This window comes from Andrographis paniculata, unplaced genomic scaffold, assembly GCF_009805555.1.
Source record: "Andrographis paniculata isolate CXL003 unplaced genomic scaffold, ASM980555v1 Contig34END, whole genome shotgun sequence".
In the NCBI taxonomy this organism is placed as follows: Eukaryota; Viridiplantae; Streptophyta; class Magnoliopsida; order Lamiales; family Acanthaceae; genus Andrographis; species Andrographis paniculata.
The window spans coordinates 5,301,624-5,315,545 of record NW_026137567.1 but is presented as its reverse complement, the minus strand read 5'-3'; the positions used below and the strand labels follow the sequence as shown (position 1 = coordinate 5,315,545).

Below are 13,922 nucleotides of genomic sequence, written 5' to 3'. Positions count from 1 at the left end.
AGTATTTTATATTTATTTAAAATATAATATTTTAAAATACTTTTATTATAATACTATATTTAAAATTTTATTTTTGTGGTTGCAATTGAAAGTATATTTTTATTATTTTTGTTCGTTTATTTAAAATGTAAATTTTTAGTAAAAATAATTATGTATTAATAGTGTAATACTTTTTTAATTTTTACATAATCTACAAATATACTATTATATTTTACAATTAATTTATGTTAAGTACAAATAGCAAAAATGCTCATGCATATTTTTATCAATCAATAAAATATTAATATAATTTCTTAATTTAATATAAAATCTCAAATAATTCATTTAAATTGAAACGGAGAAAAAAATTATTTGTATTTTTAAATCTATTTTTTAAAAATAATTATTATACACTACAATCTTATAAGATAAAAAAAAAAAAAAAACTATATAAAAATGTATTTAAATCTACTTATCAATACCTAAAACTTATTTAGGATTTTAAATTATATAAAGTTATTGTTTTTTACTATTTAATTTATTTTGATCATGACAAATTTAATTCCTATTTTATTATAAATATCTCCAACTCGCAAACCAACTTAAAATAATGAAATAAAATCAAAACAAGTGTGTTCACTTATTTAATATATTTAAAAAATTATATACTACTGATAATACATTATTCTCTAGACATGATGCAGTCGGGCAATGCTCTGTATCATTTATGTGCTGAATTACCCAAATTACCCTTCCCCCCCTCCGCCATCGTCGATCAGCAGCGCCCGCCCCAGTCAACCGCGCGACCACAGGCCCATATAAGATTCCTGAACCAATTTGTGAATTCACAATTGCCGCTGTTTTGCTCTAAAAATTTCACAGGTGATTATTGATCATTTAGTCTGATTTCTCCCAGATTGCATTTCGTTGACAGTGCACTTCAATCGATACTCTTTCGAGGTTCTCCAATTTTTGAGGTGATTTCGTTGGCTTTGGGCGGATGCGTGATTGTGTAAATTTTCATCGGTGCTTACCTGTGTTTGGATGGGAATGGTAGGTCGAGAGGATCGTAAAGGAGTGGGCTATGGCGCCTCCACCGATTTTGTCTTTAGCTCTGCCGTCGGAGACGGGGCGGGTTCTCAGTATTCAGTCTCATACTGTTCAGGTCTCTCTATTTTGACCTAATTTTAAAACAAAGGAGACGCACCTAGTGATTTCTGTTTTGGTTTTGGATGCCTGTTGTTTTCTAAAATGAACTAGAAATGATTTTGCATGATGTTCATATTGATCGTTGAAGGTTGCTGTAGCTGGTGATTAAAGTTTATAAATTCTCTTGAATGGGATCTATCTTGCCTCTGTTGATCGTTACTTGTTCTAATTTTCTGCATTCTCCTCATTTGAAATTGTGTTTGTTTGCTTGCAATTTCAAGTTCTTGAAGTTTTCCTTAAACTAGTGAGGATCTCCATTGGAATGTAAGTCATGAATTTTCATTGCAGCCAAATCTTGTAATAGGATCTCATTAATACCATTTATCTGAGAAAAGCAAATTTATATCCATGTTGGGTTGATTCCGGCACCCTGTATATATAGTTCCCATGGAGATTATTACTTAATTATATATTCTACTAATGCTAGATACTGAGATCCTCAAATTTGTGCATAACTCTATTTTGTTAAACCCTAGGGATATGTGGGCAACAAATCAGCTGTTTTCCCACTACAACTGCTCGGATATGACGTAGATCCAATAAATTCTGTGCAGTTCTCAAACCACACAGGCAAGCCTACATCACTTAATTCAACCATTGCGTGGCACAACACGTGGCGAGACATCAACTGTGAATGTGTACACTCTGGACGCCGTAGTTAGGGCTTTGTAGGATCTGTTTGACTTAATGACGTCAAACTTTACATGCAGGATATCCTACTTTCAAGGGTCAAGTTTTGAATGGAGACCAACTTTGGGATTTGGTGGAGGGCCTTGAAGCCAATGGCTTATTGTACTATACACACCTGCTTACAGGTATGAATGGTTATAAGCATCACTATGAAGCTTTCCTTATCAACTGCATGGGCATAATCAACTTGTTAATTAAAGAAAACGGTGTAATCTAGCAGGGGGGTAATGCTGACTTTTTCATTCGTCAGCCATGGTTGATTTAACTTACTGCTTCCGTTTGAGTTTCAGCTTCTGTATCATGTCTTGTTATACAAAATAAATGTCGACTTTGTATGCTTGTTTTTATTGTCACTTCTATCGTCTGATATCCAGTGAACACTATAATAATTATTAATCTCGTATTGCAGGTTATATTGGTTCAGTTTCCTTCTTGAATACTGTTCTGAAAGTAGTCAATAAGCTTAGGTCTGTCAACCCTGGACTCACATATGGTAAGTGGTTTAATGCCGGTTGATAAATTATTATCAGTTATACTATTGACTATGGATCTTACACTAAAACCTATTATATGTAATATTTTGTAATTTGAACCTTTCTTTCAGTGTGTGATCCAGTGATGGGGGATGAAGGAAAGCTCTATGTGCCTCAAGAGCTAGTTTCTGTGTATAAAGAGAAGGTACTTTATCTCTGGTTGGAAGTTCCTTCCTTTTTGGTCAAACTAAAGAATTAACTGATAGTAAACCATTTGTTGTTAAATTGAATGACCAGATGGTAATAATCTAATTATGCCTTAAAATTAACTGAAGTTATGACGTCAATGGAGATATTGTAAATAACTATCAATTAGCTACAGTTTAAATTTTGAGCATCATGGATGACACCTTATATACAGTTAAATGCGCATGCTATCTAATTTGAACTTGTACTTAAAATTTGGTAATCCAATCATATTATGAGCTTGTATATGGTCATACCTAGTATATGTACATTATAAATATAATAGGCTGAAAAGGCAGATTGATTGGCTACCGACAAAAAATTAACTTTTTAATGACTTTATCTTATTGGAACTGGTTTCATCTATTCATATATTTTTATGCGAAACCATTACAATCATCATCATTGTTTCTATTCATAGGCATACCCTAAGAACAAATGGGAATGATACTTGAACATTTTAAGTTTCGACGCACAAGTATCTCCATTAAGGCAGGTGCAATACACATGACATTTTGTTCTTTTTCTCCCCCCTTTGTTTTCTGTAGTGTCTGGAGTAATTTAGCATCTGAGATACATATTTTTAATATGTATGTTTATTGTACAGTTGAACAACTAATCAAATTATATACTAATTACAGAGCACTATGAACATTTCCATGCTTGATTTATCTGTCTTAACATAAGTTTCAGGTATGCTAGTTGTGCCAATGAAAGTAGACAATGCTGCTAATATTATGTTAAACCTTTTATGCTTCAAAATGGATGATAACGTAAATATAGATGAAATAACTAAGGAAGCTAAAAATGGAGGACAGCTTATCTGCTAACAATGTAAATGATTTTCTGTTGCCAGACTATTCTGATGGTAGAATTGGTGATTGCCCCTTATGAATAGGTTGTTCCCGTTGCTTCTATGTTGACTCCAAATCAATTTGAGGCTGAACTGTTGACAGGCTCCAGGTATCACGTCAGCTAATGGATTCCTAGGGATCCACAATGCTGTTCTACAATATTAAAAATGTCCATATGATTATGGTTTGTTAAATATGAAGCAGACTCCTGAAATATTGGTTTGTAGGCAGATTAGATTAATGCATATTTTTCTTTTCGGGCTATCATAAAAAAATACTTTTATTTCTCTTCTTAGTAAACCATACTACTTTTTGTACATTTTTACGCATTCGCATTAAAACATGTGCTAGTGTGAACACGTATTTGGATGAGAGGGAGTATTCATATTTTGTGGAAGCCTGGAATACAACTGACTGCTGTTATAATTTTCAATCTTTCATTTTATTTAATACTTGTACCTAGCAAAGGCGACTCAATTTCTTAACTTCCAAGATGTTACGAAAACTTAGTCCCCTGTCGTTGGTTACCAACATCAACCTTGCCCCCATTGTATTCCTTACATGAACCATAGATAATTTATTTTTTTGCAAACTTGATAGTTCTTTGTTTGAAGCTATATAATGACAGAACTTTTATTTCTTCCCGTCATCGCCTACATGTCACCTGGTGACTTCCACACAGTTTCTTTTCATTCTCTTTGCTCTTTTAATGCATTTTTCCACCTTCTGTCTTGTATTTCCTAGTATTGTGTCTGAAGAAGATGGCCGGGAAGCATGCAACATGCTTCATGCAGCTGGAACATCCAAGGTTTGATCTCGTAGCAGAAGCACTTCATTTGAAGTTGAATTAATTGTTTATGAGCTAATTTATTTTTAGGTTGTCATAACGAGCATAGCAATGAATGGTGAACTTCTTTTGATTGGAAGTCATAAGAAAGAGAAGGTATGTAAACATGCTTCGTTTAGAATAACAACCAATTTTGCTTCTAACTCCATTGTTATGATATTGTCTGAAATTCCGTTAAAATTGTTCACGCTTTGTGTTAAAAATTGTATATGAATAAAATGCTTAATCCATGTATTCACATATTTATTTGAATGGTGATAGGATGACCCTCCCATGCAGTTCCGCATTTCACTTCCCAAAATCCCTGCATATTTCACGGTATGCAATTATTTCAGTTCCAGACCTTATTTTCGTGTGAGATGGTGGCGAACCTGTGAATTTTCGAATAATTTATTACAAACATTCGTACTGGTTGAAGAAGTATGCCCAAGATACATGTTCATGATATATATCTGCTACAAATCTATCTCCCACGCAGAGTTTTGGTCATCTACCCGAAATTTTATAATTTTAATCATACAATTCACATTTAGAAATGGAACACAGGAACAGTAATGATCTTGCCTTTTGCAGGGAACTGGAGATCTTATGACTGCACTTCTTCTTGGATGGAGCAATGTAATCCTTTGCAAATCATGTTGGATCCCTTTTTGTGATCTTCGATATTTGATTTCTTATTACAGTACTTCCATCTATGCAGAAGTATCCCGATAACCTCGACAAAGCTGCAGAGCTATCTGTATCAAGCTTACAGGTACACACTGTCTTGCATTGTGTGGTTTCTTAATTAAGCTCTCTCTCTCTCTCTCTGTGCTGTGAGCTTAACATTTTGTTGTTGGTTGCAGGCACTTCTGGTTAGGACCATTGATGATTATACAAAGGCTGGGCATGATTGCCAGTCAAGCAGTTTAGAGATTCGTTTGATTCAAAGTCAGGATGATATTCGAAACCCTGAAATCAAATTCCATGCTGAGAAGTACCCATAAATATATATATATATATATATACATATAAATTCCCTCCCTGCTAATATGATGTTTCTGAATTTATATATATCTCAGAAATCAGAATCTTGATATGAGAAAACATGAAATATAAGACTTTATATGGGTATGCCATGTATTTTAAAGGTGGTTTCTGATCTTCAGTGCTTTTAATTTTATGCTGATTAATTGTGTTTTGTTTTGGTTGAATCTATATTTTTGGAGTGACAAATTAATGATATTTTAAATTAAAAAGTAATAATTTGTGATAGATTATATATGTATATATACGTGTGTGTTTTTATTGTAAGTTACACTAAAAATTGTTCAAAAGCAAGTTTCTTTATTAATTTTATTTTTTAAATAAATATTTTATTATATCAATGACAACTGTTACTATTTTCCCACGTTATAAAAAGATTAAAAAAAAAATGCGTATATATATACAAATTAGTATATCTGGGAATATGAAAAGCAAATGCTCTACAGCGGTAGCTTTTGTACGGAGGAGTGGCTGTGAAACCATGCAACAATGGCGCTGAAGTTGTGTTCCCGCCTTCTCCGCATCGCAAAGTCTCCATATCCAGTCAAAGAATCGCTATATTTTTGGCACTCTCGATGTCTGGGATGCTCTTGCCCAATCTCACAAGGTGGTGTTGAATTTTATGCATATCAAATCATGTAGATCATCTGTTCGACGAAAGTACTCACAGAGATATTTCTGTAAATTTTGGTCAAAAACTGAATTTTTTCACTGCATTTCTTTGTTAATGAAATTCTATAGATTTTGTCTTTCTGAAAGATTGCCCTCCTTTTTCAGCTCTCCGTTCGTATTCCCGCGACAGGCGCCAGAGCTACGATTTGTTCGGGGGTAGAGTTCCGAAATCAAATGAGTTCAAAAGGGAGTGGGCCAAACAAATGGAAGACGACGAGGATCATCTCTGGACAGGCAGCGAAGACGAAGACGACACCGATGCAGAGCGGGATGATCAAAGTAAGCTCAAGAAAGAGATCAAAAAGGCCAAGCAGCGGGCAAAGCACCGTTCCGATCGCATTGATGCAGATGACAGTGATGAACTGTACAGCATTTGGTCCGGAAGCGATGAGGAGAAGACCCTCTGGACTGGCGACGAAGGAGACGATGAAGATGACGTGCCTACAGAGCCTTTCCCCAATGAGAGAAGCGATGAATACATTGATAAGTTGTTTGAGTTTGATGAGAAGCCTAGATATCGAACGCTCTCGCAAGCAATGAAAGACGAGGAGGAGCCGGAGGAGTTATCTCCCGGAAAGCAAGCTCGAAAACTTGCTGTGCAGAATGCTCTTAAGAAACTCAAGAAAGGGCCTGACGGGCGATACACAAATGTGTGGGAGGTCATGAGTGATTTGGATATTTTAGTTGGAGCTTTTGAGAACATTATATCTGGTCCAGAATATGAAGAGCTTAGGCAAGGCGGGCCGAAGAGATTGAACATGGAATTTTTCAAGGACATTCAAGCTCGTATGAGAGATCCAAACTACAAATTCTCCCCTGAAATTAAGTTAAAACCAAAGAACAAGGTGGTGTCTAGAAAAAAGTGGCAGAAAGCAGAATCGAGGCGTAGGAAGGCACGAAAGCGGTAACATCGATATACCTTTTCATTTCTATGTCCCTGTAATTTTATGATCTTCTAGATTTATTTTCGATGCATCTTAGAACTTATTGTTTTCGGTTTGAAATCTATTTATAGAATACATTTGAAAATGAAATTATGCATTTACAAATCGATGGCTTTGTTTCTGAAATGAGGTAAATTGTAAATATTTATTTGCTCTTTCTAGCTCCTTTGTGTCATTACATTAGGCTAATAAGTTTGTAGGTTAATTATAGCAGATTATTTGGAGAACATTATGAAATTTAATGCATTTCTCTAACACAGTATCATACATACCCATGCTGAAATAACGGTCCGAAACCCTTATTTCGCCTATAAATTTAATTTTGCATCTAAACTAACATAGTTATGAGCTATCTCACAATGGACCTTAATTTCTGAAACTTGTGTTGTTCCAATAGTCCCTGCCAATATTTGGAAGTACCTCAAATGCATTTGTATTCCTTGTTCGAAAATGCATATAGTTATTTCCCATGGTTCCTGTAGGAAGCATATCATGCATGCTCGTATGCATCAATGGATATGGATAGCTAAACGATGGCCCTGCATACATCATTGGGGCTCGCTGAAAATGGTATGGATGCACTGATAATCCTGCATCCGACATTTTCAGCCCATCGAACTGTCCCAGGCTAACATAACCTGGGAAATTTATTCTGGCATTAGTTCCATCATAATCCATGCTGCTTGTTATGTTGTTGTGTTCTTCCCATCGTAGAATTTCATCATCCACCTGTGAATCAGAAATTCGATTGCTGTTCAGATATCTTTCTGAACCCCACTTCTCAGCTTCATCCTCGGCCAAGTGGGATTGCCGAGGCTGACATTCTCTAGTGTACGTTTCATCCCATAGGTTCGGCAGTTGGTTGAGGTAAGCTTTGTCTTTCTCCCACTTAGCCGTAGCGTGTGACCAAAGCTCGGCATGTTTTCCAGATTTGACTAATTTCTTGATTAATGTTGTTGCATCCACATTGCCTGATACCGTTACTTTGCCCTCTTCCCCGTCTATATGCACTTGATAGACACCTGTAATCAATAAAAGAACACACATTGATTGTCCTTGTCGAACAAAAGTGAACAAAACCTGTGTCGGGTTTTGGTCTAACACCTATTTTCATTCTATATATTAAATGAAAAATCAATTTTCATTCAAAATATCACATCAAACAGTTATTCTAATTAAACTTTTTATTGTCTCAAATCCTACCTCAAAAAACACACCCTAAGATTCCCATCTCTTCTTACCATGGATTTTTCTCAGCAGTTTCTTCACTTTGTTCTTGCAGCCTTCACAATGAATGTGGACCTTCAGAGCACATGTCTGTAAAACAATCATTTCCTATATCACTGTTAGACATCTTAACAAACTGATAGGATCATCATTCATTCATATCAATCATACCTTTAGTTTGACAAGTTCAAAACTTTTCTCCTCTCCCTCCTCATCCATTTCTCACACTAACTGGTGATGAGTTTAGGAAATAGAAAAGGGGCTTGTTTTGCAAGGTGCAGTAACTGAGAGATATTTGTTGCCCTTTTATCAGTCCTTTTTTCATCTTTGTTAAAAATGGTGTTCCATGAAGTGAGTAGAGTACTGTACTGACTACTGACAGTAGAAGAACATTTCAGACCAGATAACAGAAATGAAGTCCCAATAAGAAATGTGTGATTTAGATGTGATCTGATCAAATCATTTCAAATTCTTATTCCTTTTCAGTAATGAAGCAACCAATCCTTCATGCCCTAGTAAACTGTTAGGACATGCCACTTGCTGCTTCCCTTGTCAAGATCTTAACAAATTACCACAATATATAAATATATATATATATATAATACAGCGTACACTTTTCTTTTTTAAAGAAAAGCTTTTAGCTAAATTGCATATTGAAAACAGTTGGTTGGCAGAAATTAGTCAGATGTGAAGGAAAGTTAGTCTAATTTTTTTTTTTTTTTTTTTTTTTTTTTTTCTTGATTTCTATGTAGATAAACTTCTCAAGAACTTTTTCCATAAATTATACCCAAATTGTCACTCTCAGAGCGGCTCTCAATTGATTAATTAACATAAGTGGTTAATGATTTTATAGTTTTTACCCACAAAATAATGATCATTATGGAACCACTTTTTGGAATAGTAGTTATATAAGAACTATATACATATATATGTATTTACTAATCTATTATATTCCATCAAATCCTTTCTTCTTGTGATCCCTGAAATTGTCAACAGATTGAGGCAAGATATTGTATTTAAAAAAGATTTAAAAAAGAAAAACTTGCATCGCAAAAGGCTAGATGATAACTTAATTTATTTTAGATTTTTAACCTATAGTGGCTATGGACAATCAATGATATATTAGAATCATTTTAAGATCTGGCACCCAAATTGGTGTTCATTCCTCTTAGTGCCCAACACAGTTCCTTAACACGTGGGGGCTTGCAATTGGTTGGAAGATTAAAGCTAATGTATAGTTCAAGAAATATATATCATTGAAATTTGAAAGAAAGTTAGCTCAATTTAGGACTAAATTTCAAATTCAGTTGCTCCAAGGGAGCCAAAAAAAATTCAAAAACCTGTCCAATGACAACATTAAGTTCCAAAGAAGAATTCTTGCAAAAGTTGTAGCAAACATTAAAGCAAGAATTGTCTGTTCCAATATAAATATGTTGGCTCTTCTGCAAGCACAAAAACCTTCCAATACAATCTTTTTTCTTGTCCTGTAATCATCACTTCTTTCTCACATTGCCATCAGATTACAAACACTTGATGAACAGAGAAAACAGAATTACAAATTGAAAGGGACAACAAACACAAGATTAATACAATCAGACAACAGAAAAAAGGTTGTCTTGAATTCCATCTCACATGCTTCAAATACTCTGCAATTAATTTGCTTGTTATCTTCATACCCTCTTGCCGTAAATAATTGAGACAAGAGTAAGACACCGAAGAAGCCATTTTTCACATAATAGAGCAAGCATTAGGGTTGTCGTCACTAAATAGGTAAGTGATCCGTTCATCTGTTGCATTAGGCGCAGGAACTGCTTGTGTCACATTGCGAACAAAGCCAGATGGCGCTTTCTTGTCGTAGGCTTGAGAAACATAAGGATACTGGACTAGGTTGTACTGAATGTAAGGCCATAGTTCAGCTCTTTTCCCTGTGCTCTTCACTTTCTTCAGAACTTTCTTCGCATCCACAAAGCCACTCACCGTTAAACGGTGCTGCTTTCTGTTAATCTCCACAGTTCTAACTCCTATACAAATGAAACCATGTTATCGAAAAAATAGAATAAGGACTCACAATACTTCTTCCCATACGGTTTATTCTCACCTTTCATGTTCTTAACAGAATTCTTGACCCGTCTTTCACATCCGTCGCAGTCTATCTTCACCTTGATCTCAACTGTCTGCAGGAACAGAAACAAGAACACTAAATCTTCTGTATAATGGATAAACAATTCATCTTTATTTTGTAACAAGCAATGCTGGTGAATGAATAATGTTGATGTTCATGAATATATATACATATACATATATAAATGTATATATATATACCTGCATAGGCTTCCTTTTGCCTCTTGTGGTAGTGACAGTACAAAAGCTGGAGAGGTAATCTAGGGCACCCATTATAATTATTGTACCAGAGCTTCTCTTCCTGCAGAAAGTGAAGAAGAAAGAAGAAGGGGCCATTGATATTTATACCAAGGTGGGACATGAAAAAAAAGAAAAAATTGGAAAACAAGCAGTGTAGTGAGTGAGTGAGAGCAAGCTGTATATATATTTATATATAATTTTGGGGAGTATGATAATGTGCCTCGAAAATCATGATGAGTGGGTAAGAATACTTTTGGATTTAATGATTTGTTAATTTATGGTGTGATCAAGAAATGAAAAATTGTTGCTGCAAAAGTGCTTTAGTGTTGCCTCCTTCATTCATTCATTATTATTTGTTTTTGGGTGGCTTTTTCTTTTTCCATTGTTTATTGGATTAGACCACAATTATTGATTGATTCTGTTAGTTACCATATCAATGGCTATGGAGCCTTTTTCAAACGTAAGTTGTGCTGAAACATGCATGAAATCATGGCTTTAGTGTGTTCTTTACTCTTTCCACAAAATAAATTAAACAACAATAGAGAAGACGACGAAGTCGAAGACAAGAAGTCCCGGACAGGACACTTGTTTTTTCTCTCTTTATTTTGGGATGACTCGTGACAGAATTGTTTGAGATTTTGAAATAATAATTTGATATTATATTTTTTTTAAATATTTATTTTTTACAATAAATTTAATAAATATTATATTTTAACAATAGTTCATAACTATTAAAAAGATTATTTCGACTGAAAGAGTATAACAATATGGATTAGAGGACAAGGCTACATTTTTATTTGCAGAATATGTGGGGTCAATTTGAACAATACCAAAACTACCGGCCCAATTCGTAATAAAGTACTAAATCCGCAAAGCGTAAGCCGAGGCCAAAATCCCTAATTTCATTGGTCGAATAATCAATCCCCAAATTGCATTGCTCGGAGATATGGAAAGGGGCTGTATGACGTTCACGGCAGCCTCTTCTGCTCCACCGAGACCCGCCGCTGCCTTCCGCCTTGGCTGGGGCCAATCCCCATATGAAGCTCACCGGCAGTTTCGATTGAGGGGCGCGCATTGTAGGGTTATTAGTCAAAATGGTGGCGATGTTAGAAGCAAACGCTCATTGAGCGTGAAAGCTTTGCAGCAGAGTCTATCGAGCAATTGGGATGTTTCTAGTTACGCTGCTCCGTCGTGGCTACCGAGATTCGAGGAGCTTGACACCACCAATATGCTTCTTCGCCAGCGGATTATCTTCTTGGGAACCCAGGTTTCTCAATTTCTTTTCTTCCTTTCATGGATTTCGTTGTTTGTAACAGTTTATTAATGCTTTCATGCTTTTTTCCTTTTTATCAGTTGATATTCGGTTAGTTACAAGTGGTTGGTTTTTACAAAATTATTTAGCATATCGTGTTGGTTGTTATGTTAATGATACAAAGTTGTATGTCCACTTGCAAACAGTAGAGGAGTATGTCCTTAATGAATATGTGAACATTAGTGGCATGATTATCTCAATTTGATGGTAATGAGTTGGGTGTGACCTATCGATTATAAATTTTTGTTAGGGTATTTTGAAGTTAACAAATTTTGCTTTGATGATCCTAAAAAATCAGTTTGTTTCTGATTCATGATAGTTTGAGGTGGTTTTAACTTGTCTCCCTGCAAAATTCAAATGATGATGAACAGATAGATGATATGACGGCAGACTTTGTAATAAGTCAGCTGTTATTACTAGACTCTGAAGACAATAAAAAGGACATACGGCTGTTCATCAACTCGCCGGGTGGTTCGGTCACTGCAGGTGAGTTTAACTTTCCATCCATTGAATTTGAGATGACAATTTATACTATATAATTGCCATTTGTTTAACACAAGTGCAACTCATGGTTGAAATGAAATCATTCCAACTGATTGCGGCTTTATCATTTTGATTAATTTTGTCCTGCTGTTATATAAAGTATCTATTTCGGTATCTTAAGATGGGATATATAACCAAGTTTAGATCCAATTCCTAAACTAAATCTCTTATCCATTCGTAAACTGATAAGCATTCTATTCAGCGAACCATTCCAAGTACATTTATTTTATTTTTGATTTGTGACAGTGACTATCTTTAGCGCCAAATGTGAAATCTTGCCAACAAATGACAGTTTCCTCCGAAATCAGAATAGATTTACTCTTGTCATTGCCTGCATCTCAATTTGAAGCATCAATAGAGATATTGGCTTGTGTGTACTCAAAATATGTTTTCATTGCCCTCGATTTTAGCTTCTAAATTTTTTGTTTGAATGCACCATGTAGGAATGGGCATATACGATGCCATGAAATTGTGCAAGGCTGATGTCTCTACCACTTGTATGGGTCTTGCTGCATCCATGGGCGCTTTCCTGCTTGCTTGCGGTACTAAAGGGAAGAGGTACTGCATGCCAAACGCAAGAGTGATGATCCATCAGCCTCTTGGAACAGCTGGGGGGAAAGTATGAACTCATTTCTGCCCTTTTTTATCTTTTATATCATATCTGTATTTTCAAGCCGATTAATTTGCTTCACTTGCTCTCTTTTGACTACATGATCACCGTTCGGTGTCTTACTGATTTTGAGAGGTTGCTTGAGATGACTGTTACATCACTGGCCCCATCCATCGACATAAAACAATGCTTTGTTTTAACAACTCAATCTCGAAAAGTGATCTTTTTATTTACGCTTCTTGCTTTCTTGTTTAGGCAACGGATATGAGCATACGCATTAGAGAAATGGCTTATCACAAAGTGAAGCTGAACAAGATACTTTCGCGAGTCACTGGGAAGCCCGAACACCAGGTTGGCTCACTCGAATTATTCCCTGCCATGGCCATAGATTTATGGTTTATCTGATTGTCGCGATCATTCTAACTTTGCAGGTTGAACTGGACACTGATCGCGACAATTTCATGAGCGCTTGGGAGGCAAAAGAATACGGCCTGGTTGATGCAGTCATCGATGATGGCAAGCCCGGGCTAGTTGCACCCTCTGTAGACGATTCGCCTCCTCCCAAAACCCGCGTGTGGGATCTTTGGAGAGTCGAAGGAAGTCGGAAAGCCAGGAAGAACTTGCCTTCTGAAGAAGCATACTTGCAAAATGGCCATGTCACTCCTGGCGATGATGAGGACAAAGAAACTGAACAGATAGAGGAAGCAGCATCTCCTCCTTAAGAACTGCTTATGTTTAGTTTTTTGTACACACTGTAACATCTTCTTTTTCATTTGTGGCTTTAATCTTTTTTAATCCAATGATCCTCTTTCAATTAAATTTTGCATTAGACAGATCGGTCCTATTGATATACAAAGTTTGTCTACTTACCTACCTTTGTTTTTGTTTGTTTTTATGATTTTTTGAGTTAAATCGAAATATATTTTTGA

General features: G+C 35.6%; 5 protein-coding genes across 6 annotated transcripts; 3 read left to right on the top strand and 2 right to left on the bottom strand.

The window, feature by feature from the left end:
• Nucleotides 1-694: 694 nt before the first annotated feature.
• LOC127248446 (pyridoxal kinase-like) lies at nucleotides 695-5,441 on the top strand. 2 transcript variants are annotated; one of them, XM_051270785.1, is made up of 13 exons: nucleotides 695-861; nucleotides 1,037-1,144; nucleotides 1,665-1,758; nucleotides 1,899-2,003; nucleotides 2,288-2,371; nucleotides 2,483-2,556; nucleotides 3,496-3,560; nucleotides 4,196-4,259; nucleotides 4,329-4,394; nucleotides 4,560-4,616; nucleotides 4,872-4,916; nucleotides 4,999-5,052; nucleotides 5,144-5,441. In XM_051270785.1, exons 2-13 carry the CDS (start codon nucleotides 1,064-1,066, stop codon nucleotides 5,282-5,284), a joined length of 930 nt encoding a protein of 309 aa, XP_051126742.1. In that variant the 5' UTR covers nucleotides 695-861; nucleotides 1,037-1,063; the 3' UTR covers nucleotides 5,285-5,441. The 2 variants fall into 2 exon arrangements, with proteins under 2 accessions (XP_051126742.1, XP_051126741.1); XM_051270784.1 differs by having other exon boundaries at nucleotides 696-956.
• Nucleotides 5,442-5,503: 62 nt separating this feature from the next.
• On the top strand, nucleotides 5,504-7,067 carry LOC127248447 (uncharacterized). The gene is made up of 2 exons (XM_051270788.1): nucleotides 5,504-5,931; nucleotides 6,102-7,067. Exons 1-2 carry the CDS (start codon nucleotides 5,814-5,816, stop codon nucleotides 6,902-6,904), a joined length of 921 nt encoding a protein of 306 aa, XP_051126745.1. The 5' UTR covers nucleotides 5,504-5,813; the 3' UTR covers nucleotides 6,905-7,067.
• A 239-nt stretch (nucleotides 7,068-7,306) lies between these two features.
• On the bottom strand, nucleotides 7,307-8,428 carry LOC127248522 (heavy metal-associated isoprenylated plant protein 4-like). The gene is made up of 3 exons (XM_051270885.1): nucleotides 8,339-8,428; nucleotides 8,182-8,257; nucleotides 7,307-7,962 (listed from the first exon to the last, which is right to left on the bottom strand). Exons 1-3 carry the CDS (start codon nucleotides 8,384-8,386, stop codon nucleotides 7,307-7,309), a joined length of 780 nt encoding a protein of 259 aa, XP_051126842.1. The 5' UTR covers nucleotides 8,387-8,428.
• A 1,126-nt stretch (nucleotides 8,429-9,554) lies between these two features.
• On the bottom strand, nucleotides 9,555-10,688 carry LOC127248445 (heavy metal-associated isoprenylated plant protein 21-like). Its single transcript, XM_051270783.1, has 3 exons — nucleotides 10,490-10,688; nucleotides 10,266-10,341; nucleotides 9,555-10,188 (listed from the first exon to the last, which is right to left on the bottom strand). The coding sequence occupies exons 1-3, from the start codon at nucleotides 10,622-10,624 to the stop codon at nucleotides 9,896-9,898; spliced, it is 504 nt and encodes a 167-aa protein (XP_051126740.1). The 5' UTR covers nucleotides 10,625-10,688; the 3' UTR covers nucleotides 9,555-9,895.
• Nucleotides 10,689-11,404: 716 nt separating this feature from the next.
• LOC127248444 (ATP-dependent Clp protease proteolytic subunit 3, chloroplastic) lies at nucleotides 11,405-13,868 on the top strand. The gene is made up of 5 exons (XM_051270782.1): nucleotides 11,405-11,795; nucleotides 12,212-12,326; nucleotides 12,827-13,002; nucleotides 13,249-13,344; nucleotides 13,425-13,868. Exons 1-5 carry the CDS (start codon nucleotides 11,475-11,477, stop codon nucleotides 13,713-13,715), a joined length of 999 nt encoding a protein of 332 aa, XP_051126739.1. The 5' UTR covers nucleotides 11,405-11,474; the 3' UTR covers nucleotides 13,716-13,868.
• The last annotated feature ends 54 nt before the right edge of the window (nucleotides 13,869-13,922 follow it).